The 22894-nt window shown below is 31.4% G+C and overlaps 3 protein-coding genes across 12 annotated transcripts; all 3 read left to right on the top strand.

Moving 5' to 3' along the window:
* The first annotated feature begins 1823 nt into the window (after positions 1–1823).
* Positions 1824–5023, top strand: LOC8258753 (protein PIN-LIKES 3). 3 transcript variants are annotated; one of them, XM_015724963.3, is made up of 10 exons: positions 1824–2133; positions 2234–2485; positions 3243–3322; positions 3406–3652; positions 3748–3930; positions 4025–4117; positions 4229–4329; positions 4410–4462; positions 4568–4753; positions 4871–5023. In XM_015724963.3, the coding sequence occupies exons 2-10, from the start codon at positions 2351–2353 to the stop codon at positions 4993–4995; spliced, it is 1203 nt and encodes a 400-aa protein (XP_015580449.1). In that variant the 5' UTR covers positions 1824–2133; positions 2234–2350; the 3' UTR covers positions 4996–5023. The 3 variants fall into 3 exon arrangements, with proteins under 3 accessions (XP_015580449.1, XP_015580450.1, XP_048229665.1); XM_015724964.3 differs by having other exon boundaries at positions 2261–2485; XM_048373708.1 differs by having other exon boundaries at positions 1824–2485.
* A 6386-nt stretch (positions 5024–11409) lies between these two features.
* Positions 11410–14863, top strand: LOC8258754 (protein PIN-LIKES 3-like). Of its 3 annotated transcripts, none has more exons than XM_048374818.1 (11): positions 11410–11430; positions 11749–11958; positions 12046–12125; positions 12228–12352; positions 12523–12644; positions 12988–13197; positions 13305–13409; positions 13548–13648; positions 13808–13860; positions 14260–14445; positions 14530–14863. In XM_048374818.1, exons 2-11 carry the CDS (start codon positions 11824–11826, stop codon positions 14652–14654), a joined length of 1242 nt encoding a protein of 413 aa, XP_048230775.1. In that variant the 5' UTR covers positions 11410–11430; positions 11749–11823; the 3' UTR covers positions 14655–14863. The 3 variants fall into 3 exon arrangements, with proteins under 3 accessions (XP_048230775.1, XP_025014786.2, XP_048230776.1); XM_025159018.2 differs by having other exon boundaries at positions 11426–11566; XM_048374819.1 differs by lacking the exons at positions 11410–11430; positions 11749–11958 and having other exon boundaries at positions 12046–12142.
* A 3555-nt stretch (positions 14864–18418) lies between these two features.
* Positions 18419–22883, top strand: LOC8258755 (protein PIN-LIKES 3). 6 transcript variants are annotated; one of them, XM_048373695.1, is made up of 10 exons: positions 18419–18557; positions 19126–19301; positions 19622–19701; positions 19802–19926; positions 20678–20799; positions 20911–21150; positions 21568–21657; positions 21927–22027; positions 22110–22162; positions 22253–22809. In XM_048373695.1, the coding sequence occupies exons 2-10, from the start codon at positions 19167–19169 to the stop codon at positions 22648–22650; spliced, it is 1344 nt and encodes a 447-aa protein (XP_048229652.1). In that variant the 5' UTR covers positions 18419–18557; positions 19126–19166; the 3' UTR covers positions 22651–22809. The 6 variants fall into 6 exon arrangements, with proteins under 6 accessions (XP_048229652.1, XP_015580457.1, XP_002528529.1 ...); XM_015724971.3 differs by having other exon boundaries at positions 18431–19301; positions 22253–22662; positions 22783–22883; XM_002528483.4 differs by having other exon boundaries at positions 18431–18842.
* The last annotated feature ends 11 nt before the right edge of the window (positions 22884–22894 follow it).

Below are 22894 nucleotides of genomic sequence, written 5' to 3' on the forward strand. Positions count from 1 at the left end.
TTCATATTTTTTCTTCTTAAATTTGAGAATGGAGAAAATGCTTCTTAAATTTTTTTTTTCTTACTTTAAAAATTACATTATTTATTTTTATTAATAAAAAATTAAATAAAGAAAAAAATGAAAAGTATTGTTAAGTAGATTGCATTTAGGGCCTTTTTTTTTTGTGACAATTTGAATTCGTAAGAATTTAAACTCTTCAACCTTATAATCTTATAATTTATAAGAATTTAAAATTTATTGTTCTTGACTAGTAAATTTTTAATTTTATTTTTTATACTTAAAATTTTATTTTTCTTTTCGCATTAGAAATTACACAGAAACTTCATAATAAATTATAATGGTTGATTTATATATTTTAATATTATTAAATACATGCTTAAATTATTTTACTTTCAATTATTAAATTTATTTCTTAAAAAAATTGAATATTTACGTTATAAATCATATTTGAAATAAAACTAAGAAAAATGATCTTTTATTAAAATAAGAATGTTTTATTATTAAAAAAGATTAGTAAGCTAAAATCTTCAATTGCATAAATTTGGAATTTTGTCTTTTAAATTTATAGTAACATCTATTTATAAAACGTCTAATAAGAAATTTTTATTTAAAATCTCATCTTTAATTATTTAAAGAATAATAAAATTTTATAATTTAAAAAAAAATATTTAAATCTATCATTATTTTCTTATTAAGAGAACGTTGCCATTTAAATAAAGCAACCTATATTGTCGGCTACACAACAATGAGATGTAAAATTAGTGGGGCTTAAGCTCAATCACATATAAAGAGATTATGGCCATTATCATGCCATTATTGAGCTCTAGCACATAATCAACTCTGAAGAATTGGTGTGGTTTTTATAGGAAATAAAGAGTATGAGTAACAAAAGGAAAAATGAAAAGCTATATAATAATGGGATGTTTTTCTAACTTAATTAAAATCTCGAATTTAAATTTTAGGTACGTAATTATGTTAAAATTTTTAAAATAGTATTTTATCACCTGTAAGAGTTTTGTGCGTCACGCTCTAGATTAACTCTAAATATATATATAAAAAAAAGTCAACTATTCAAATATCAAAACATATTCATAGTAAAAAGAATATTACTCCAATTTATGAAAAGAAAATAAGAATGATACTGGTGAAGTAGTTTTTAGATTTAAAAAAATATATAAAATTAATATTCCTTTTATGATATATAATAAGTATATAATTGATTAAAAAATAATAAGTATATAGTTTTATATTCTAAGGTTATTAATTATGTTATTTATTAAATTATAATAATAATTATATTTTTTTAGGTATATAATTTTATATTCTAATGTTGTCAATTATGTTATTTATTAAATTATAATAATAAATATAAATTTTTAAGTATAATTTTATAATTAAAATAACGATAAAAACGACGGTGGGAGTAAATGATGTGTGTATAATAATTGTGGTATGTGATAAATGTTGGAGAAGTTGGCGTGTGCGATAGGAAAAAGTTTCAAACTGTTAGTCACTGGAAAATAGAATGGCCGGTAGGAAATGAAGTTGGGACTGGAATTGAACAACTGCTACCCCTCACTACTCACTGACACTGTATGAACCGCTGAAAAAGCATCCAAATTTTGACCCCACTTTCCAATAATTTTAATTACCTTTTACAGCTTTCTACATCACTAAGCTTTACACAAACTGTAATTTCATTGGGATTAATTTCTTTTTCAATTTTTAAAAGTGTTACGCTTTTTCTTTTTGTGCCTTTAATTATAGTATATGATTCATGGTAATCACTCTTTGTATTCACATGTATAAATGGTGTTGTGCCCAAAATCTCTTCTTCCCATAAAATAGGAATTAGAGAGAGAGGGAGAGAGGAGAGAGGATAGTAGTAGTCTTCTCCTTTATTGTTATTATTATATTTGTTCTTTCTTTCTTTCTTTCTGTAATTCTTCCTAATATTTATATATAAGCTAAAAGTCCCTCCACTGGTACTCTCTCTTTACGTCTCCTTCACAAATTCTGCTGCTCCATTCCCATGCACAGTATACTGTTGTCTACGGAAGCTTGAGGTTGCACTTTTGCAGAATATATTCCAACTCGTGTAGCATACATATACATACAGCCTATATCTATAAAGTGAGTACCCGTTTCTTCCCTTTCCTTTTCTGCCTTCCAAATATATCTTCTTCTTCGTTAGCTCCAAGAGTGCCGTAGCTAAACAGGGGCTTTGATATAGCTTTGGAGCATGGCTTTTGTTTGACAGAGTACATGCACTAAGGCGGTTGCTGTGAGATTGAAAAGAAGAAGATCTGCATAATTTCTGAAACATATACATATATAAAGAGAGAGAGAAATGGGATTTCTTGATCTCCTGGTTGTAGCACTAGTGCCGGTACTCGAGGTTCTCATAGTTACAGGTATCGGATTGTCTCTTGCTCTAGATCGTATAGATCTCCTTGGACCCAATGCAAGACACAATCTCAATAATGTAAGTTACTGATTACATTGTTCCCTTTTCAATTCTGAAGTTGTAGGCACTGCCTGTCTTCAAAAATTAGAAATACATGCATACACATTCGTGCAACTAATTCATATGGAGATACGGTGTGTGTGTATATATACACACATCTATTAAGAGACCTAACTTTGTTGCAGCTCTATATTTGTTTTGTTTTTGTGCGAGAGCCCATTTATTAATACCGTTAACCTATACAATAATAAATAAAAAAATAATATATTTAAAATTAATATTTTATTAATTTGATATTCTTGTGAGGATATGCACATGGTCCAGGCAATTTTTTTTATTATTTAATTCAGTTTGAACAATTTAGATTTATATATAATATTATATATAGGCTATACAGGGACTGCAGACTCTTGATTGTACATTATAGGCTACTGGCTAGGGGTAACAACTGCTCAGCAAAAATTGATGGAATGAAATTATGGGCAGTGTGGGGTTAGAGAAGGGAGAGGAGTCATCTCTCCATCGTATTGCACACTCAATAGAGTTTTATTCATATGGCCAAGAACAAAATAATAAATTTGACAGGAAAAGAATAAATAAGTGGTAGAAGCCAGTATTCTGTTCCTTCTGGTGTGCTTAATCAACTAGATAGTTGTTTGAAAGTGACATTTGGCAATTAATCGAGTGCTTAGCAGTCAATATTTATGTTGGTAATTTTTCAGGCTATATGATAATTCACCGTAACAGCAGATTCTTGGGTTGTTGTCTTGTGCAGCTTGTGTTCTATGTGTTCAGTCCCGCTCTCGTGGTCAGCCAACTCGGCGAGACTATTACATTTTCAAGTTTGGTTTCCTTGTGAGTAGGGAATTCGTAATCTTTTCTGTAGTTTCTTTCAGTTGCGTGCTAGTGTCGGCGTTGATTATTTTGATTCTCATCAGGTGGTTTATGCCAGTAAATATCCTGCTTACATTCATAATAGGGTCTGCACTCGCTTGGGTTCTTATTAAAATCACTAAGACCCCGCCGCATCTCCAAGGCCTTGTCATTGGCTGTTGTTCTGCTGGGAATTTGGGAAACTTGCTTCTCATAATTGTTCCAGCAGTCTGTGAGGAATCAAATAGTCCCTTTGGAGATTCAACCACGTGTTCTACTTATGGAGAAGCTTATGCATCTCTTTCTATGGCAGTATGGCCCTTTACTCCTCGTTTGAATATATTTCTGAATTCTGATAGAATCTAATGATTAGTTAGTTAGCAATTGAATGAACTGTCATGGTACAGGTAGGAGCTGTGTACATATGGACCTATGTGTATTTTATCATGCGAATATATGCAGACAAGAGTAATGAAGCCGTTGACACAAACGAGAGTTTCAGGGAATCATTGCTTCCTTCAAGGGACATTCCTGCTTCCAGTAGCAATTCACTTCATGCTCAGCTTCTAAGAAGTGCATCTTCAGAAAAAGTGAGGCTCTCATTCATTTTCTTTCAAGAAATTATTACCATGATTTTACACGCAGTGACATAATTAACTGACCCTGCTAAGATTCTTTTGACAGGAGTCTTTTATAGAGAGAACTTTCCAGCGAATTAAGAATTTTGCAGGAAAGGTCGACCTGAAGATGGTTTTTGCACCTTCTACAATAGCAGCTGTATGCTACAAATTTTGCTGGATTTCTTATGTCTTGGTGTAATAATTCTATTGTTTAGCCAAGGAGGAGGGGAACTCTTTAATATTGATTCTTGAATTATGTCGTTGTTAGATAATCGGATTCACAATCGGGTCAGTCTCTGCAATCCGAAAGTTGATCATCGGTACTAGTGCTCCTCTTCGTGTGCTTGACAGTTCTGCAGCATTGCTCGGGTATAAATTCTATCATCCGGATTTACAATCGGGTCAGTCTTTTAAAGGTTCTCATTAAAGATTATATCTTATATATGCAGAGACGCAACAATTCCATCCATGACCCTTATAGTAGGAGCAAACCTTCTTAAAGGTACATAATGATCTCTGATATGCTTGATATTCCTCGAGTTTCAATCCATTAAGAACAGAAGTAGTATACTAGTAACATAAATAAAAATAAAATGGCTGGTTGCAGGCTTGAAAAGATCAGGAGTGAGCATGTGGGTGATCGTTGGAATAATAATGGTGAGGTACGTATTGATGCCTGTGATGGGCATTGGTGTGGTTAAAGCAGCGTACCATTTTGGGATGGTTGGATCAGATTCATTGTATCAATTTGTTCTGCTGCTTCAGTATGCACTTCCACCAGCAATGACAGTAGGTAATGCATACATATATAATATGCTCACATTCATGATCGATATTTTCCTTTTCAGCCGATGGGGTTCTGGATATTGTGACAGGTTAGTTTGCTGTGTGTTTATGATGAAAATGGCAGGAATTATAGCACAGCTTTTCCAGGCTGGGGAAAGTGAATGTTCTGTGATAATGCTGTGGAGTTATGCTGTGGCTGGATTTGCTCTTACCCTTTGGTCCACTTTCTACATGTGGCTTCTCCAGTAATTTGATTTTCTACCTGCCCATATAAAAATATATATATATATATATATACACAAAACCCAGAGAAAGGCTCGAGTACAACAAAAACTATGAATGACCTTTCAATTTTGGAAGTTTAATAGGATGGTGAATCCAGAAAACTTTTATACTATAGTAATATGGTGCAGTCCAAGAGATTAATGTAAGCTTGCACCAAAACTCTTCACTTCTCTTTTTCAGTATTTCCTCTTAATTTGTAAGGAAGGTTTTTGTAACTTCATGAATGCCTTGTGTTGTTTATTTTATTTAAATAAGAATGATATTTCTTTGGAAAAAAAATATTTGTTTGTGTTAATCAGAAATTCTTGGATAGAGGTTTATATATAAAATGTGATATTTAGATTGGTTGGTTTTTAATCATCGATGGTTAATAGTTAATTAATAAAAATATAACATTTAATAAATAATGTCATATATCACAATGTAATTAATTTTGTCTATATGAATAGTGTGATAGATTGATTCTATATGAGAATTTCTCTTATGGCCCTCTATGCTTTTAAATATGGTCGGTGCTTAGTAGTGACTTCAGGCATAAGTTTTTATACAGAAGTAGCCAAGATTAGCCTATTGCTTAGCACAGTGACGATTCCAACTTAGCTGAGGATTGATCTCTCTGTATTGGATTAAGAATTTCTTATACTTAAATTTAAATATAATAAAATCATATTTGTATAATTTTGATCCTGGTTTCAAAATCAAAGATTGATATCTACCATTCAATAAAAAAATATTTATATTTTAAATTTTAAATTTAAATTTATAATAGAATCTCAACCATTCAATTTTAAATTAAGGGTATAGATTGCAAACATATTTATCATTTTCAACTTAAGACAAAAAGTTAGTGAAATCAATTAAATATGTTACTAAAAAAAACTTCAAAATGAGAGTAGAGAAAATTATGGAAAAACTCAATTGAAAACAAACGAGATTAGTTTTAAAAGGCATGAAGGCTTTATAAAGAATTGCAATAAAAAAAGAACCTAGACTAGGATGGTGTACAACTAAATAGACAATTGATGTTTCACATTATATATATATATATATATGCTTCACATTCGCTTCCCTTTATGCCCTTTTAAATGTGGTTGGTGCTTGGTGGTGGCTTCAGGCATTAGTCTTTATATAAAAGTAGCCAAAGTTGGGCTATTGGCTTAGTATATAGATGATTCCAACTGAGCTATGGATTGATCTCTCAGCATTGGATTAAGATCCTTTAATATTCAAATTTAAATATAATGAGTGGTGTTTGTATAATTTTGACCATGAATTTAAAATTAATGGTTGAGATTTACCAATAAAAATCTATTCATTTTTTAAATTCTAAATTCAATATTTTAATAAAATCTCAACCATTTGATTTCAAATTAAAGATATAAATTGCAAACATGTTTATCATTTTCAACTTAGACATGAAAGGATCACAATCTTTAAGTATTATGACTTAAGACAAAAAGTTAGTGAATCAATTGAATATGTTACTAAAAGATTTGCAAAATGAGAGTAGAGGAAATTATGGAAAGCTCAATTTAAAAACAAACGAGATTCGTTTATGGAGGCTTTGGAAAGAATTGCAAGAAAAAAAAAAAAAAAAAAACTAGACCATAATGGAGTACAACTAAATAGACAGTTGAAGCCTTGATGCGCAGTGAGATAAGAAATTAAAATTAGTATTGATAAATTTACTAATATAATGGTCTAAAACATTTACTTATATAATAATATAATAAAAAATTATAAGCTAATCTATTATATAAAGATTTCTAATAAGTCGATATTTAGCCAAAGTCATGTGCTATTGTTGCTACATAAAAAATGTTTGAGCACCTTTATTGACCTTTCTGAGAATGAGGAGACCAATAAAAATATTGCAGTTAGATGATGAAAGTAAATCTTACGAGAATGAAAATTTTGTAGAAAATTTAGATGATACTAATCGTTTACCCGTGTGTTGCACCACTATTATTATACGATTATAAAATCAAATTTGTAAATAAAATTTAATATAATTTTAATATTTAATATTTATTCATCATATTTTTAAAAATAATAGAAAATTAGAAATTTTTAATTGTCTACTTAACTTTTTAATATTTTAAAATTTTATTAGGGTACTAATCTAAAATCATTCTAAGAATATCTATTAATTAATTCTAATATTATACAGATTAAAACTATATATAATTGATATTACTGTATTTTAGAATTAAAGATTATTATATTATAATTTGATGAAGATGATTGGAAGAAAAATTGTATTCATTAAATTAAAATTGATCTTTACATCAATGATGAAATATATACAACTACTCTAGTTCACTATCCAACTCACTAAACAAAATTTATTATTCAACTAACTAATGACTATATGACAGTTATACAATTAATTACACTAACAGTTACATTTTTCTCATTAAGTTGACTAGCCTTTAATTGGTTGACTAGCTCCTACATGTGTTCTTAATGCTGATTGTGATTCAATATGCTGCTTCTCTTCACACCCCCCCCCTCAAGATGTGCATATATATTTAATATACTCATCTTGCTAAGCAGAAATTGAAAATGTGTAGGATGTAGAGCTTTAGTGAAAACATCTGCCAATTGTTTTATGGTCTTCAAGTACTTAGGCTTGATTAAACCATATATAATATTCTCTCTCACAAAATGACAGTCTAGCTCTATATATTTAGTTATTTTATGTAACATAAGGTTCTTGGCAATGTGCAATGCAAAAATATTATCATAATAAAGCTCAACTAGTGTCTCCAATATTAAACCAAAGTCCTTAAGTGAATAAATCAACCACATCACTTCACTTGTTGTAACTGCTATTACCCTATACTCAAATTCTGCAGAACTTCGAGACACTGTATTTCTGCTTCTTAGATTTCCAACTGACAATTGAATTTCCAATGAAAACATAGAACCCTATTATTGATCTCCTTGTTTCTTGACAGCTAGCCCAATCACTATCTGTATAGGCCTAATTTAGACTTAGCTAACATTAGAATACCTTGCCTTCGAGAAGTCTTCAAATATCTTAGAATTATGTACGCTGCTTCTAAATGCACATTTGCAAGCTTGTCCATAAATTGAGAAAGGACTTGCATTACATATGAAATGTCTAGCCCTGTTAGTGTTCAGTATAACAGCTTGCCTATCAGTTGTCTGTACTAGCTGCAATCTTCCAACAAATATGTTTCCATATACGTCAACTTGTGGTTAACCTCCATAGTTGTCCTGCTAGGCTTACTTCCCAAATAACCAAACTCTTGAAACAATTCTAAAGTATATTTTCTTTGACAAACAGAAATACCATCTTTAAATCTTGCAATTTTCAATCCCAAAAAATATTTCAAGTTACCCAGATCTTTAAGCTTGAAATAAGACTTGAGAAGATTCTTCAAATCATCACTGAGTGCATTGTTGTTACTGGCAATCACCATGTCATCAACATAAACTAAAAGAGCTACAAAACCATTTTCTATCCTTTTTGGTAAACAAAGAGTAGTCAAAATTGGATTGAATATAACCATTACTAATTAAACAATCTAAAAACTTGATTTTCCACTGTTTGGAGGCTTATTTCAAGCCATATAGAGGTATGTTCAGCTTACATACCAGATTATTAACTTCATTAGGCAATTGCATCTCCCCCTGAAGGTAATAACCTGGTGGAATTTGCATATAGACCTCTTCTGATAAGTCTACATTAAGAAAAGCATTGCTAATGTCCAATTGGGAGAGAGACCAATTAAAAATTGCTGATAAAGCTAGAAATACCCTGACAATAAAGTGTTTTGCAATTGGGCTAAAGGTATCTTGATAATTTGTATAACCTTTAGCCACTAAACATGCCTTCTACCGTTCTATACTCCCATATGCATTAAACTTAGTTCTAAACACCCACTTGCACCCTACAAGTTATTTGCCAAGTGGTAAAGGCATAATAGTCCAAATATGATTATGAATAAGGACAAGTAATTCATCTTTCATTGCATCCTTCCAATGATCATGTTTAATAACTTGTTGATATATGGTTGGATCAGGTGTGGAAAGAATATCATGACTAAAGTGTCTATGAGAAGAAGTTAACATATGATATGAATGATGTGATTAAATTGGATGAGATATTAAAGCTAATATAGTGATAAAGGATCTTCGAAAGGATTAAGTGGTGATGCAGTAAATCAATATAATTTTGCCATTTTTGCAGGTAAAGAAAAGCTTGAAAAGGGATCAAAACTGTTAAGCTTTTAGAACTTACCCCGAAGCTCTGATACCATGTAATTTGACGAAGATAATTGAAAGAAAAATTATATTCATTAAGTTAAAAATGATTTGTACATCAATGATGAAATATATCCGGCTACTCTAGTTAACTAACCTACTCACTAAACAAAATCTGTTATTCAACTAACCAATGACCATGTGACAACTGCATAATTAGTTATACTCACAGTTACATATATAATTAAAAATTTAATTTATTAGTGAGTGTAATATTAAAATATTATTTTTTTTAAATTAGAATTATTATCTAATTAGAAAACTAATTTATTAATTAATATAATATTAAAATATAATTAAAATATAATTTTTTAAAATAATAATTATTTAATTAAAAAAATAAATTTATATTAATATGTTATTTTTTAAGATAATCATTATCAAATTTACAACATATAGTTATAGTACAATTTAATAAATCTTTTTATTTTTTATTTTTATTATATGCTTACATAAATAAATACGCTTTATATGCTTTATCTGTGTGCATATTTATATTAGACCTACAGATGACCAGAGATGTTTTGTGGTTTTAAAGAATTTGTATAAACTTTTTTGAGAAATCTAATTCATCCTTTTTTGGATTACAAACGCCTAATCTTAAAAGCTAATTGATACTTAATTGCTTTACTAACAATATTATGTATATTGATTTATGCATAGAAAATGTATATTACATTTGTATGTACAGCTATAGGAAAATCTATGATTTTATTTTTATTTTTATTTTTTTTTCTGTTTAAGAAACGGAAAAAGGAATTGAAGAGAAGGGAAGAAGAAACTGCAGGAGCAGCCGTGCAGTATTAAAGGTGACAAGCAGAAACATAGGAAGGTCTCAGGAAAGGGCCCTGTGGGGGCTTCTTTCTTTCTGTTATTTTTGTCATCTTATATTATAATATTAGTCAACTAAAATTTATGTGCGTTTTAAAAAAAAAATATATAATTAACAAAATTTAAAATAATTTCTTTTTTAAATAATTAAGATCGTCAAGTCACGATCGCTTAATTTTTTAAAATAATAATAAAATATAGAAAAAAAATAATAATTTAATCATTTTTTTTATATATAAAATATATAAAACATATATTTAAATATTTTAGTTAATTTTTTATTTTGCTATCTTTCTATATATTAAAATTATAAAAACCATGAATAGAGACAGATCAATAACGCAAAATATTTTCTCTAATTGCAAAATCTGCTATTTGTAATTGGCTCCCAATTTAATGTTTTCAGATTCGGTGAACTTGGGGTGGGTCCCGGGTGATACTCTCCAAATCTTAGTTATATTCAGAGATTTTCGGAAACAGGGATTTTTCTTTATTTTTTATTTTATATTTTCAATTGACTGGTCATTGTTTTTTCTTAAGGAAAAAGAATTATCTGATCCAAATAAAATGGTAAATTCAAAAGGATGTTAAATTTTTGGCTTTACCAAATGGATATTAAGATTTGATTTTACTGTTCTCCAAAAAAAAAAAAGGATTTGTATTAAGTGAGTAGTTTTTACAGTAAATATTAAAAACTAGTCTATAATTTTCTAAAATTCTCATAAATAAAAATGATATTTATTTACTTAAATTGTATTTAAACCTAAGAACTAATAGCCGTCCCTAACATTAATTAATTAATTAATTAATGCTAGTAGTTTAATAATAAATTATTAGAATAATTATTAATTACGTGTGAAATTGAAAATGAATTAGAACAGAAGGAATCTGGAAGTGTGGGGCCCGTATAAATGATGGAGCCGGTTACGGTTACAAAAACAAATCCAAATACAAATAGAAAGAAGTGACAAGGCTGCCCGCCTCTGCCTCTGCCTCTGCCTCGGCCTCCGCCTCCGCCTCCTTCTTCTTCTTAATATCTAAAGCTATAAATATATATATTAATGATTTTGTATTTTAGCCTCTTCTTTCACATTTCCTTTTCTGTACTCTTTTTTATTTTATTACGTAAAATGTATTTCAATTCAACATTCTCCACCGCTTTCTTTTGTCCTTTCTTTTACCAAAATTCAACTTCTTTTTTACAATCTCTGATTCCTTTTTCTTTTTTCTTTTAAATTGATTTTGTTGGTATTATCCGATACAATGCTCATTCAGGTACAAAGGAAATCTAAAAATATGGGACTCTTTTTTTTTTTTTCTTTCAATTACTAATGCTATTGTCAAAAACCATTACTATTTTCCTTTTCCTCTTCCTCCTCCTCCTTTTCTCATTGCTGGACTGGTTCAGTAGGTGATGCCTCACTAGTCTAATTAATTTCTTCTACTTTCCATTCATTATTATTATTAATACAATGTTTATAACTTTAGAATGAATCCCTTTCCTTCTTATTTATTATTTCTTCCATTTTGTTTGTGTTTGTTTATATATTTATGCAAATTTTAACGTAACAAGTTTCCTCAATGAATGAACAGGTAGCTAGCTAGCAAAGGAAAGATTGGATTTTTTTTTTTTTTCAAGTGTTTCTTTTTAAAAAATTTGACATCAATATGCGGCTCCTGGATCTGTTTGCCATTGCTTCTATGCCTGTTCTCAAAGTACTCCTCATCACTGCGCTTGGCTCTTTCTTGGCTTTCGACAATGTCAATATCTTGGGGGAGGAAGCAAGGAAGCAAATTAACCGAGTCAGTATATATCCCAATCACTTTGAGCTTCTTCCATAAGCAATCTGCTATCTGACATGTCAAATATTTCCCCATGACCATCACCAGGTTGTTTTTTATGTCTTCAATCCAGCACTAGTAGGGGGCAACTTGGCTAAAACAATCACCTTTGAAAGCATTCTATTGCTGTGGGTTTCCTTTTGATGTACTGTATTTCTTTTTTTCTTTTTTTTTTTTTTAATGAAAAAATTTAATTGTAGAACTCAAAGCTAATCTACAATTTCTACCAGGTGGTTTATGCCCGTCAATATCCTTATTACATTTATTATTGGTTCAGCACTGGGTTGGATACTCATCAAAATCACAGCCCCTCCAAAACATCTTAAAGGCCTTATATTGGGTTGCTGTGCTGCAGGTTTGGCATCTTCAGTGACCCTTTACGTATGTTTGCATTAGATTACTGGTTATTAATTCCTCTGTCGATTAACATTAATTTGTTAATGTTAAATGCGGATTCTTGGATCAGTTAATTTATATGATGTAGTTCGTGTTTTCAGGTTGTTGATGTTGTTGTTGTTGTAACAGGAAACATGGGAAACTTGGTTTTAATCATTGTCCCAGCAATGTGTAGAGAGAAAGGAAGTCCATTTGGACCACCTGATGTTTGCCACGCATATGGGATCTCTTATGCTTCACTTTCAATGGCGGTATGGTAAATGCCAACTTCATATATTATACATTCGATCAAAGCAGGCAAAACAATGCTTAAACTGTCATGACCTTCTGATTTTTTGGGTTCACCTTTCTGATGAGCTGCGAGCAAGAAATCAGTTTGGCTGTCAGGATTATATATCATATACTATAGCTATATCTATTGCCTCAAACAATGGCGTTTGTTAGTTAGTATTAAATGCTTGTGATTACTCTCTCCCGTTTTACAATCTCTTCTGATAGACAACAATGTCCTAGCTGTTAGTGCATTTCTGTTTTTATTTTATTCTCTTCTGTGTCTGACTATGATCAAGAAACCTTTCTCTTTTGACACTTCAGATAGGTGCCATTTATATGTGGTCTTATGTTTATAACATGATGAGAATTTCAGCAAGTGAGATCAACAAAGAAGTTCGTAGGAAAGACACTGAAGGAACACCAGAATCCATGAACTCGGGAAATCTTCTTCCTTCCAAAGAATTGCCCATTTCTGCTGAGCTTACATATGGTTTACTGCATCCTGGGACAGAGTCTGATAAAATTGTTAAGGTTCCTTTTCATCTTATCCTCCGCTGAAAAGATATTTTGGACGAACTTATTATTGTCTTTGTATTGTAAAAATCTACAGAAGATTATTTTCAATCCATTACTTGTAGACTTTCACATGGACACAAGTCTCAAACAAGATTAAGCAACATTTGCGGATGATTTCAGAAAAACTTAATCTGAAAGCAATATTTGCACCTTCAACTATTGGAGCGGTATCCTCTATTCCCTTATGGCTACTTCATTTCACAGTTAATATAGAAGTATATGCAAACAACATATTTTTGCATTTTATTATGTATAATGACATGGGTATTATCTGAACTGACATTTATAGTTATCTTCCTCTGTAGATTGTGGGGTTTATTGTTGGAGCAGTCCCTCAAATTCGAGAGTTGTTGATTGGTACTAATGCTCCCCTTCACGTAATTGAAGATTCGGCTTCTTTAGTTGGGTAATGACTTTCCCCTGAGATTGTAATTTAATTTGTGACTACTCGAATCATAAGTAAACATTGTTTTCCTAGTATCTTTTACATTAGACCAAACAGCTTTCTAACCTTCAACAGTCAATCCATAACCTTGAATATATATATTATTTACTGAAATTGCAGAGATGCAGCCATCCCAGCTGTTACCCTGATAGTTGGAGGAAACCTTCTTAGAGGTAATGTTGTGGACATATGCTATGGCATTTTAAGAGATTGTTGTATATTTTAGGCAAAAACGTGTGATTGAGCCCCAAAATTTTCAATTTTATTGTATTGAGCCCTGAATTTTTATTTTATTCTATTGAACCCTTGTTCTTTTATTTTTATTTGATTTAAATACTTCTTATATATATCTCATGAGTTTTTATTTGTTTTATTGAACCCTTATATTTTTATTTTTACTTTGATTGTCCTTAATCGATGCAAAAATAAAAATACAAGGTCTTAATGAAACAAAATAAAAATTAATGGGCTCAACAAAATAGAATTTCGAAGTTTAAGAGCTTTTGCCTATATATTTGATACTGATATTGTCCAGAATGTTCATAAAAGATTTGTGATGGTTGCAAATTCAGGTTTAAAAGGATCAGGAATTCAGTTGTCACTGGTATTTGGAATATTAGGAGTTCGGTATGTTATCCTACCTCTACTGGGGATTGTAATCGTTAGAGGTGCAGTGCATTTTGGTCTTGTGGGTTCAGATCCATTGTACCAGTTTATCCTTCTGGTGCAATTTGCAGTTCCACCAGCTATGAACATAGGTATGAACCTTAAACACACAATTCTCTGACTGATGCAAATTAGATGTAACATCCGGATTAGTGATGTACTTGGAATTTTGGCAGGGACGATGACTCAATTGTTTGGTACTGGACAGAGTGAATGTTCTGTTATAATGCTGTGGACATATGCTATGGCATCGATTTCTCTTACACTATGGTCAACCCTTTTCTTGTGGATGGTGACTTGACATCTGTATATATTACTTCTTCTTTAGACATCTTTTCACATAGTTGAGGACATTGACAGCAATTCAGACGAATATCAGTTAAGACGTATACTTACACAAATGATGCTAAGAGGGACACCTTTGGTGATGACGATGATGGTTATACCCCACCTTTGAAAACTAACTTTATCACATCTTTCCCCATTTCATATACATATTTTTCTTTATCATATTCTTGTATTGTTTTTAGGTACTACTATTTTCTTTTTCTTTTCTTTTAATTCTCTATTTAATATGTAATGAAGGGAAAAATTAGTTAAATCTTCTATACTCCATTAATGAGCATGGTACCCCAGGACCACCATTTTAAGCTGAAGTTAATCCAATAAAGAAACAAATAAAAGATAAAAAAATCAGTACTTTTATTTTCACCCAAGTGTCTTAGTTTTATTATAGTTTATATTGAATCACCTTTTTCAAAAAAGAAAATAAAAATGTTTAAATTTAAATTTATTTTATGTTTACTAATTTTATTTTCTATAATATACTTTCCAACAAGATATGATTTGCTCTATTTTCTTTTAAAGTCGGATTTCAAAAAGTAGTTATAAAAAATAAAAAAGAATAATTCTTTTTTAAATAGGTTGAAATAAATAATATCAAATTGATTACGGAGCCAAAAGCGTGAATGCATATATATTTATAAGCCGCGATTGTAATGCATATATATTTATAAGCCGCGATTGTAACATTTTAATTGTTATCAATATCAAAGTGAGTTAGCAAGCTGAATGGCTATTGAAGCTAGGATTGGCCATATGCTGGCTCAAAATCGGAATCAAAATCGGTAAATTTAGAATCGGCTCGATTTATAATCAAAATCAGGGAGAGCTGGTCAATAGTTTCAATTCTAATTCACCCATTTAAAAAAATTAATAACAATAAATATTTATTATAATATAATTTAATTATTATTTTAATTAAGAAAAATTAGCTTAGTTTAAATATTAATAATAATACATATAATAATATTATAATAACATAAATAATATTAATGATATTTGATGAATAAAAAATAATAATGAATAGAAGTTAACAATAATAATAAATAATAAATAAAACTTATAAAGAAAGAAGATAAATATTTATTCCACCATACAAACAAAAGAGATTTCAACTTCCAGCGTACAAAAGTCTTTAAAAAATAGGTAAAAAAATTATGTGGGCTTTCAGTCCTCTAAATTTTAAAAAATATGTAGACACCTTAATTTTTGGTAAAAAAATTAAAGTCCAATCTCTATTTGTTTAAATTTATTTAAGAAAAATTAATTTTTTTTTTTAATTTGTCTGAATCGGCCTAACCAAAATTGTAAACCGAAATCGGCCTGTTCCAATTCTAATTGCAGTTTTCTTTAACCGGCGGTTCGTGAACCGTGGCGACCCAAATTAAAGCAAGAACAAGAAGCTTAAATAACCACATTCAAATGTCGCCCTTCTCATATAGTTCTTTTGGTCGGATGTAAACATTCTTCAACAAGCACATGGTAAGAGCCTCAAGCCTAGTGCTTGGGAGCTTATGATTCATGTTCTATTTCATTTCCTGCTGATCTTTGTAGGACTTCTCAATTCTTGCGATTCCAAGCTCCCTTAGCTGAGTCCATTTGGCCCTATGATAAAACTTAAGCCTTTGTTTATTCTGGTGTTTATGAGGGCTGCGTTTCTGTTTGATTTACCTCCCTTGAGGGCATTAGGAGCTAGATTTTTAGCAATCTTAAGGTATGGAACCTGCAAGAGCACCTATTGTTGGAAGAGGAGGTTCAAGCAATCACAAGCGAAGGCATGTCCTGCAATTATTCCACTTACACTGGCCGAGACGAGCATGCCACCTGAGTCATCCTTTATCAAAACTTGGCGCATCTACTTGAAAAACTTGACCGAGGTTGATCTTCATTCCTATATAGTACTGCTCTTAAACTTCTTACACATGGTAGTGATCTTGTAGAAGATATTCAACTATATGAAGCACTGAGGCAGCTTTACAATATATGCCTGTTACTATAGGTCTGTTAATTTATGCAGAATCCAATTAAAGAACATTAGAGAGTTGTTTATAGAATTCTCAGATATTTGAAACCAGCTGTTGCTTATGGGTTACATTTAGGAAAGTTTGGTCAGTTGGATTTTGTGATGTTGTCTGGGCTTTTGATCCAAATGATGGAAGGTCCACTATGTTTTTTAAGCTCACAATCTCATTTCTTAGAATTCTAAAATATAAAGTGAGTAAATTGCTCCCTTACTTTGTATCTAATTGTTACTAAATTTTAAATTTTTTTATACCCATAATTTTATATCTGTTCAATTTATGATACCCGTAACTTTTTTGGCATTTTTTGCTGATGTGGCCATAAAAAATAAAATATTTTTAATTGATTTGTCATATAATCAATACTAATTTACTAATAATTTATTCTATTAAGTATACGAGACCTATCTGTAAATATTTGTAATTTAAAAAAAATTTAAAGATGGATTCTACATATTTAGTAAGATAAATTATTAGTGAGTTGATATCACGTCACAAAACAATTAAAACTATTTCATTTCAATAGGCACAAAATATATCAAAATAAGTGGCGGGTACTGTAATTTAAAATAGAATTTGAAATACTGAAGCCAAAATGAAAAAAATTTGAGATATATACCCTAAATAAAAAATAAAAATAAAAATAGTAATACCAAAAAGATATTTAAAATAGTTGACACTAACTGAATAGTATGTCCAAAGATTTAGTACTAACTAGCAACTCACCCAGATAAAAGCACTATGTCAAGTTTGAGCACAAAATTGAATATGGAAGCTTAGCCAATTTGGTGAGAAAATTAACTTGGATCAAATCTCTTCTCTGAGTTAAAAGTTGTTTTCAGACCTTATTAATTATTTTATTTTTTAGAATTAGAAGTTATTATGTAGATAGGGACTAATTTATAAATTAATATAATATTTAAAATACAATTAAAATATAATTTTAAAATGATAATCATTATTTAATTAAAAAATATTTTATTAATTAATAAATTAATAAAAAATACATAAATTTACGTTTAAACTTGAATGGTATGTACAAAAAATAAATATTTATAAAAAAGATTTTATATATAAAAATAATGAAATGCACATGCACATTATTTTATCTTAGATTCTGTATATATACAGAACAGACTAGAGAAAATTCTCCAAAATGATAATAATATTCGTTCAGAATGTTTTTTTTTTATTAATTTTTGTATTTAAATAATTATTTAAAATACATATACATAAGCAGTAGTGGTGGAACTGGGTTAATATTTTTACTGAGGTACATCTAAAGGCCTATTTAAATTCTTTGCAGGGACATCAATTGAGGAACGCATCAAGATTTTACAAATAATAACCTGAAACATACATTATACGTAGAATAAGGAATTTATTAAAAAAAGAAGCCACAGCAAGTCCATGTCCCCAAGAAGCTCCTCCCTGTGTGCATGCAGTGGGGCAAACTACTTTGTTGTTAAATAATTAGTAGTAACAATGAAACATGGCGTACGTTTGGAGAAGAATCTGAAAAGAAATCTTGGGGTTTCAGTTATGAGAGAACACGTGGGAAATCAGTGGCAGTCCAAGTGTAGAATCGGAGGAATAGGATGAGCTGTGTGGTTGCAGGCAATCTGCTAAAATCTGGTGTGCTACACAGTGATAGATATACAGTGATACTGCACAAGATCATATATATATATATATATGACCTTTCTGATATTTTCTGTCCTTTTAATCTCTTGAATTAACCTTTCTGTATCATTACATTATACTTTCAGTCTGCATTTGCTTAATCTGTCAGTTAATACTTCAGTTTGAACAATTGATTGATTGGGTACCTGTGTGTATACGTAATGTTGCGTTCTAATCTTTCTTGTTATTATTATTTATTGTTATTATTGCTATTGTTCTTCTTTATGATACGAAAGCTCCTCACTCCAGTAGTCACGCCTCTTCTGTTTTCTTTTATTTAATTAAATAATCACGATTGCTCTACTCTTGTGGAAGCACAAGTAAAGCATGACATGCAATTTACAATCCCAGATGCAATTCTTTTTTGTTTTTTTGTTTTTATAATAAATTTCGTGATCTTGACACTGTGTATCAGCCATATTATCATCAGTATCAGCATGGCCGTATGTGTTTTATGTTCTCTCTCTTTCTTTATTGTTGTTCACTGGTTTTTGTAATTTGGTTGCCCAGTTGATCATAACGTTTCTTGTTTTCTTTTAATCACTTTCTCTGGCTCTGCTTCTACTAATAAGGAATTCTGTATGCCTGGATGCAAATTTGAATATATCCATCCTCCCGCTAATGTTTCATTCATATGTTCATCAATCATGTTGCATTTCATTTATCTTGTTATTTTATTATTATTTTCTTTTTAATTAGTGTTATTAATTTTGTTACTTTTCTCAGGACACTGACATAATCTGAGACCTAGAAGAAGATACATTTCTATGGGGCTTCTGGACATCTTTATTGCTTCAGTAATACCAGTTGTAAAAGTGCTCCTGATTACTGCTGTTGGTTCATTTCTTGCAATTGATTATGTAGATATATTGGGAGTCGATGCAAGAAAACATCTAAATAATGTGAGTATCTGTTGTTTGTGGTTTAAACTATACACTTAAATACCCTTTTGATTTCATGCTGATGCTGCAACTGTTGAGGCACTGAGTAATCTGGTTCTACCTGTCCCTTGCAATATACTGCAAATATGAAGAATGATATTCAGTTTACTGATATTGTTTCTAATTAGTGGGTTGGTCTCTACTGAGAAGTGCCCCTTGTGTTATCCTTTTCTTTTCTCAATTTCCATTCCATGCTATGAATCTATCAGCTCCAAGGCAGAACAAATTTTTTCATTGCAGAAGGCTAGCCTGACAGATCTTACTTTCTGATCTTGTTTCAGATTGTCTTTTTCGTCTTCAACCCAGCACTTGTTGGTAGCAACATTGCTAAATACATTACACTTAGAAGCATGGGCGTACTGTGAGTTTGTTTCTTTGCAAATGTATGGGGACTGCTTCCCAATTTGGCGTTTTATTTTTCGTATTTGTTGATAAAAAGAAGCTTTGGTTTAATCATGTAGGTGGTTCATGCCACTCAATATTCTTATCACATTCATCATTGGCTCAATGCTCGGATGGCTACTCATTAAAAGTACCAAAGCTCCTCATGAGCTCTGGGGCCTTGTATTGGGATGCTGTTCTGCAGGTGGGTTTCTTTCTATCTCGCTGATGGTATTTTTGCAATTTGAGCATCTTTTTGGTTCACAATATGCATAAGATCTCTGTTAAATCACTGATCCATTGGCATGGGCATAAATTAGTTAAAATCATTGGCATCAGATACAAATATGCCTTGACAGGATCAGAAAATGGTACACAAATGAAAGTCAATTTAAGTAGAGGTTATTATGATTTAATAATTGCTGTCTGAAATTTCCAAACAGATTTCAAAGAGGTTCTGTAGTTTTAATACCTAGTTGATCCTCCTCAAGTGATAACAAAAATGTCTTGGCTCTGAGTTTTTGTTTTATTTCTTTTTTCGAAAATGCTACTGAAAGTGCTAGTTTCCCTTTTCTGGGTAACTGACCACACTTTTTTTACTGTGTACTTGACACTTTTCAGCCACTTCATTTGGTGGCCATATGTTCATGAAAAGGCACATTGGATGTTGTAATTCTATATTCCCTGTCCCGCTTCATTGTTCATATGCTGAGCTACCTTATGAACAAGAAAGAAATTAAAATGAAACTGAATGAGAATGAGATGGTAGTTGGTGTTCTATTCTTAGTTGTGGTGACAGCAATGTACTCTGTCTCTGGATTATCCAGTGCTGCCAAGAGAAGTGCATTTGCCCCAAAGCAAATGGTCTAAGAGGTGATGCTATATATGTAACATATGCTAACACTACCTGTAATCCTTTGTGCTTAATGACAAACTTTATAGCTTATAATGAACAGGAAATTTGGGGAACTTGCCTATGATAATCATCCCGACTGTGTGTAAAGAAAGAGGCAGTCCATTTGGAGATGTTGATGTCTGTTACACACACGGACTGGCATATGCTTCACTCTCTATGGCAGTATGATCTTTTCTTTTTAATCTTAATGTCAGAGTTTATGAGTTAATTGTATTAATTTAAGCGATAGAAGATCTTGAATTATTAAAAGGTTTGCCACTGATATGAATTCAGATTGGATCTATCTACATGTGGTCTTATGTGTACAACATTGTGCGTTTGTACTCAAACAAGGACTGTGGAGGGACCAAACTGGATGCCATCACTAAGGGTGCAAAGTCTTCTGGAGAAACACCAAAAAATCTTTCAAGATGTTGCACAGGACCATTGCTTCCTTTAGAAAATTCCTCACGAGATGAAGAGCATATGGATTGTTTTGAACTAGAGTGCACATTATCTAAGGAGAAGGAAGAGGTGGTTTAATATTTCAATTTTACAGCTTATTTATCTTTCATCTGATAGATTTTTGTAAGAGCTGAACTTCAAGACCAATTTTTACTACAATGCCACTACAAGTTACGTGAATTATTTATTTTTCATATAGTATTGTTCTTAGAATCTGGTAGCCCGCTGGATCTCTTCCCAATTTTAATGTCATGGAGAAGTCCTGAAAACATCTTTTGAGAGAAATTACATGCACAAGAAAGCGGCATGCTAACTTCAAGATTTTTCTGAATCACACACACAGACACAAACACATGTATGTCGAAGTATTGAACATGTGGGAAATCAGTAGCTATAATGTAGCAAATGTTGAGAATAATGAAAACGTTGGTATACCGGATTCAATAAGAGAAATTATCTGCTGACTTCATCAAAATTTTATGGCAGGTCTCCATTCTAGACAGGATTAAGCAGGGTTTACAAATGGTTACAGAGTTCAAGTTAAAGAGATTGTTTGCACCTTCAACTACTGGAGCGGTAGGCCAATCTATCATGTAGAATGGAAGTTAACAGTGGCTAGCGAAGTCCTTACATTAAGATATGCTTTATGTCTCAGAATCTTAAACACAATTGTGCATATGTTTCTTATCACCTGATGATGAGCACACACAAATATAGTATGCTAGTAAATAAAGATCAAAATGCTATATTAGCAAATCCTTTTTTTTCTTTTCAGATTTTGCTGTCATTTTTTGTATTTAGCTGCATTAAACTTATCTAGACCTAAAGTATGCTCTATTTCTCAGGTGATCGGATTTATTATTGGCACCACGCCTCAGTTACGAGAGGCTCTAATCGGTGATAATGCTCCTCTTCATGTGATTCCAGATTCTGCATCCTTGCTTGGGTGAGTATCATGTGTTGTCCTGATGCTATAACAAGACTGCTTTTGGTTTCCCTTAGTATTCCATTTTTCTGTGCATTTGCAGAGATGCTGCCATTCCATCAATCACTTTGGGGGTAGGGGCGAATCTTCTCACAGGTATCAGTGATTAATTTCATTTTGTTATGTATGTTTTAACTTGCCCGATTCTGATGGGGTCCAAGCATAGTAATGATGACGAGCACTCAGGTCTGAAAGGGTCAGCAGTGCAGCTGCCAGTAATTGTTGGGATAATGGTGGTTAGGTACATTATATTGCCAATTTGCGGGGTGGTGATTGTTAAATCTGCAGTGCACTTGGGGTTAGTGCAGTCAGATCCGCTGTACCAATTCGTTCTTCTGCTTCAGTTTGCTCTTCCTCCAGCAATGAACATAGGTCTGTCTGATAAATTAAAATGTCTAGGCCAAGTTGAGCATGAGCTTGTAATTGATGTACTTGTTCGGCCTCACAATGCTCGCGCAGGTATGATGACACAACTGTTCGGAGCAGGTGAGAGCGAATGCTCAGTGATTCTGCTATGGAGTTATGCAGTGGCATCAGTTTCGCTAACGCTGTGGTCAACATTCTTCATGTGGCTTGTGGGGTAGCAGAGTTACTCAGTAAACAATACTAATCTTGTTTTGGTTTTGTTAGCAGAGATAATTCCATTACATTGGCTACATAGAAATGCATATGTACATCTGATAGGAGTCTAATTTCTTAAATGATCAATGATGCAGATTTTAACTGCTGCAGTTTTGTGGTTCTGCAAGTGTTCCATCCATCATATCATCCACTAGTCTTCAATATATATATATGAAAAACTACATTTTCTGTTGCAGATTTCATTAG

The sequence above is a fragment of the Ricinus communis genome, chromosome 5 (genome assembly GCF_019578655.1).
Source record: "Ricinus communis isolate WT05 ecotype wild-type chromosome 5, ASM1957865v1, whole genome shotgun sequence".
NCBI classification, from domain to species: Eukaryota; Viridiplantae; Streptophyta; class Magnoliopsida; order Malpighiales; family Euphorbiaceae; genus Ricinus; species Ricinus communis.

What these genes read in the sequence shown, in the direction of transcription:
- LOC8258753 (XM_048373708.1), top strand. Translation starts at nt 2,351, where the DNA reads ATGGGATTTCTTGATCTCCTGGTTGTAGCACTAGTGCCGGTACTCGAG. An exon ending in AGTTCTGCAGCATTGCTCGG is followed by an intron (nt 4,330 to 4,409) that starts GTATAAATTCTA and finishes TTATATATGCAG; the next exon opens with AGACGCAACAATTCCATCCA. An exon ending in AGGAGCAAACCTTCTTAAAG is followed by an intron (nt 4,463 to 4,567) that starts GTACATAATGAT and finishes GGCTGGTTGCAG; the next exon opens with GCTTGAAAAGATCAGGAGTG.
- LOC8258754 (XM_048374818.1), top strand. Translation starts at nt 11,824, where the DNA reads ATGCGGCTCCTGGATCTGTTTGCCATTGCTTCTATGCCTGTTCTCAAA. An exon ending in TTTGAAAGCATTCTATTGCT is followed by an intron (nt 12,126 to 12,227) that starts GTGGGTTTCCTT and finishes AATTTCTACCAG; the next exon opens with GTGGTTTATGCCCGTCAATA. An exon ending in ATTGGGTTGCTGTGCTGCAG is followed by an intron (nt 12,353 to 12,522) that starts GTTTGGCATCTT and finishes TTGTTGTAACAG; the next exon opens with GAAACATGGGAAACTTGGTT.
- LOC8258755 (XM_048373695.1), top strand. Translation starts at nt 19,167, where the DNA reads ATGGGGCTTCTGGACATCTTTATTGCTTCAGTAATACCAGTTGTAAAA. An exon ending in ATGCTTCACTCTCTATGGCA is followed by an intron (nt 20,800 to 20,910) that starts GTATGATCTTTT and finishes ATATGAATTCAG; the next exon opens with ATTGGATCTATCTACATGTG. An exon ending in CACCTTCAACTACTGGAGCG is followed by an intron (nt 21,658 to 21,926) that starts GTAGGCCAATCT and finishes TCTATTTCTCAG; the next exon opens with GTGATCGGATTTATTATTGG.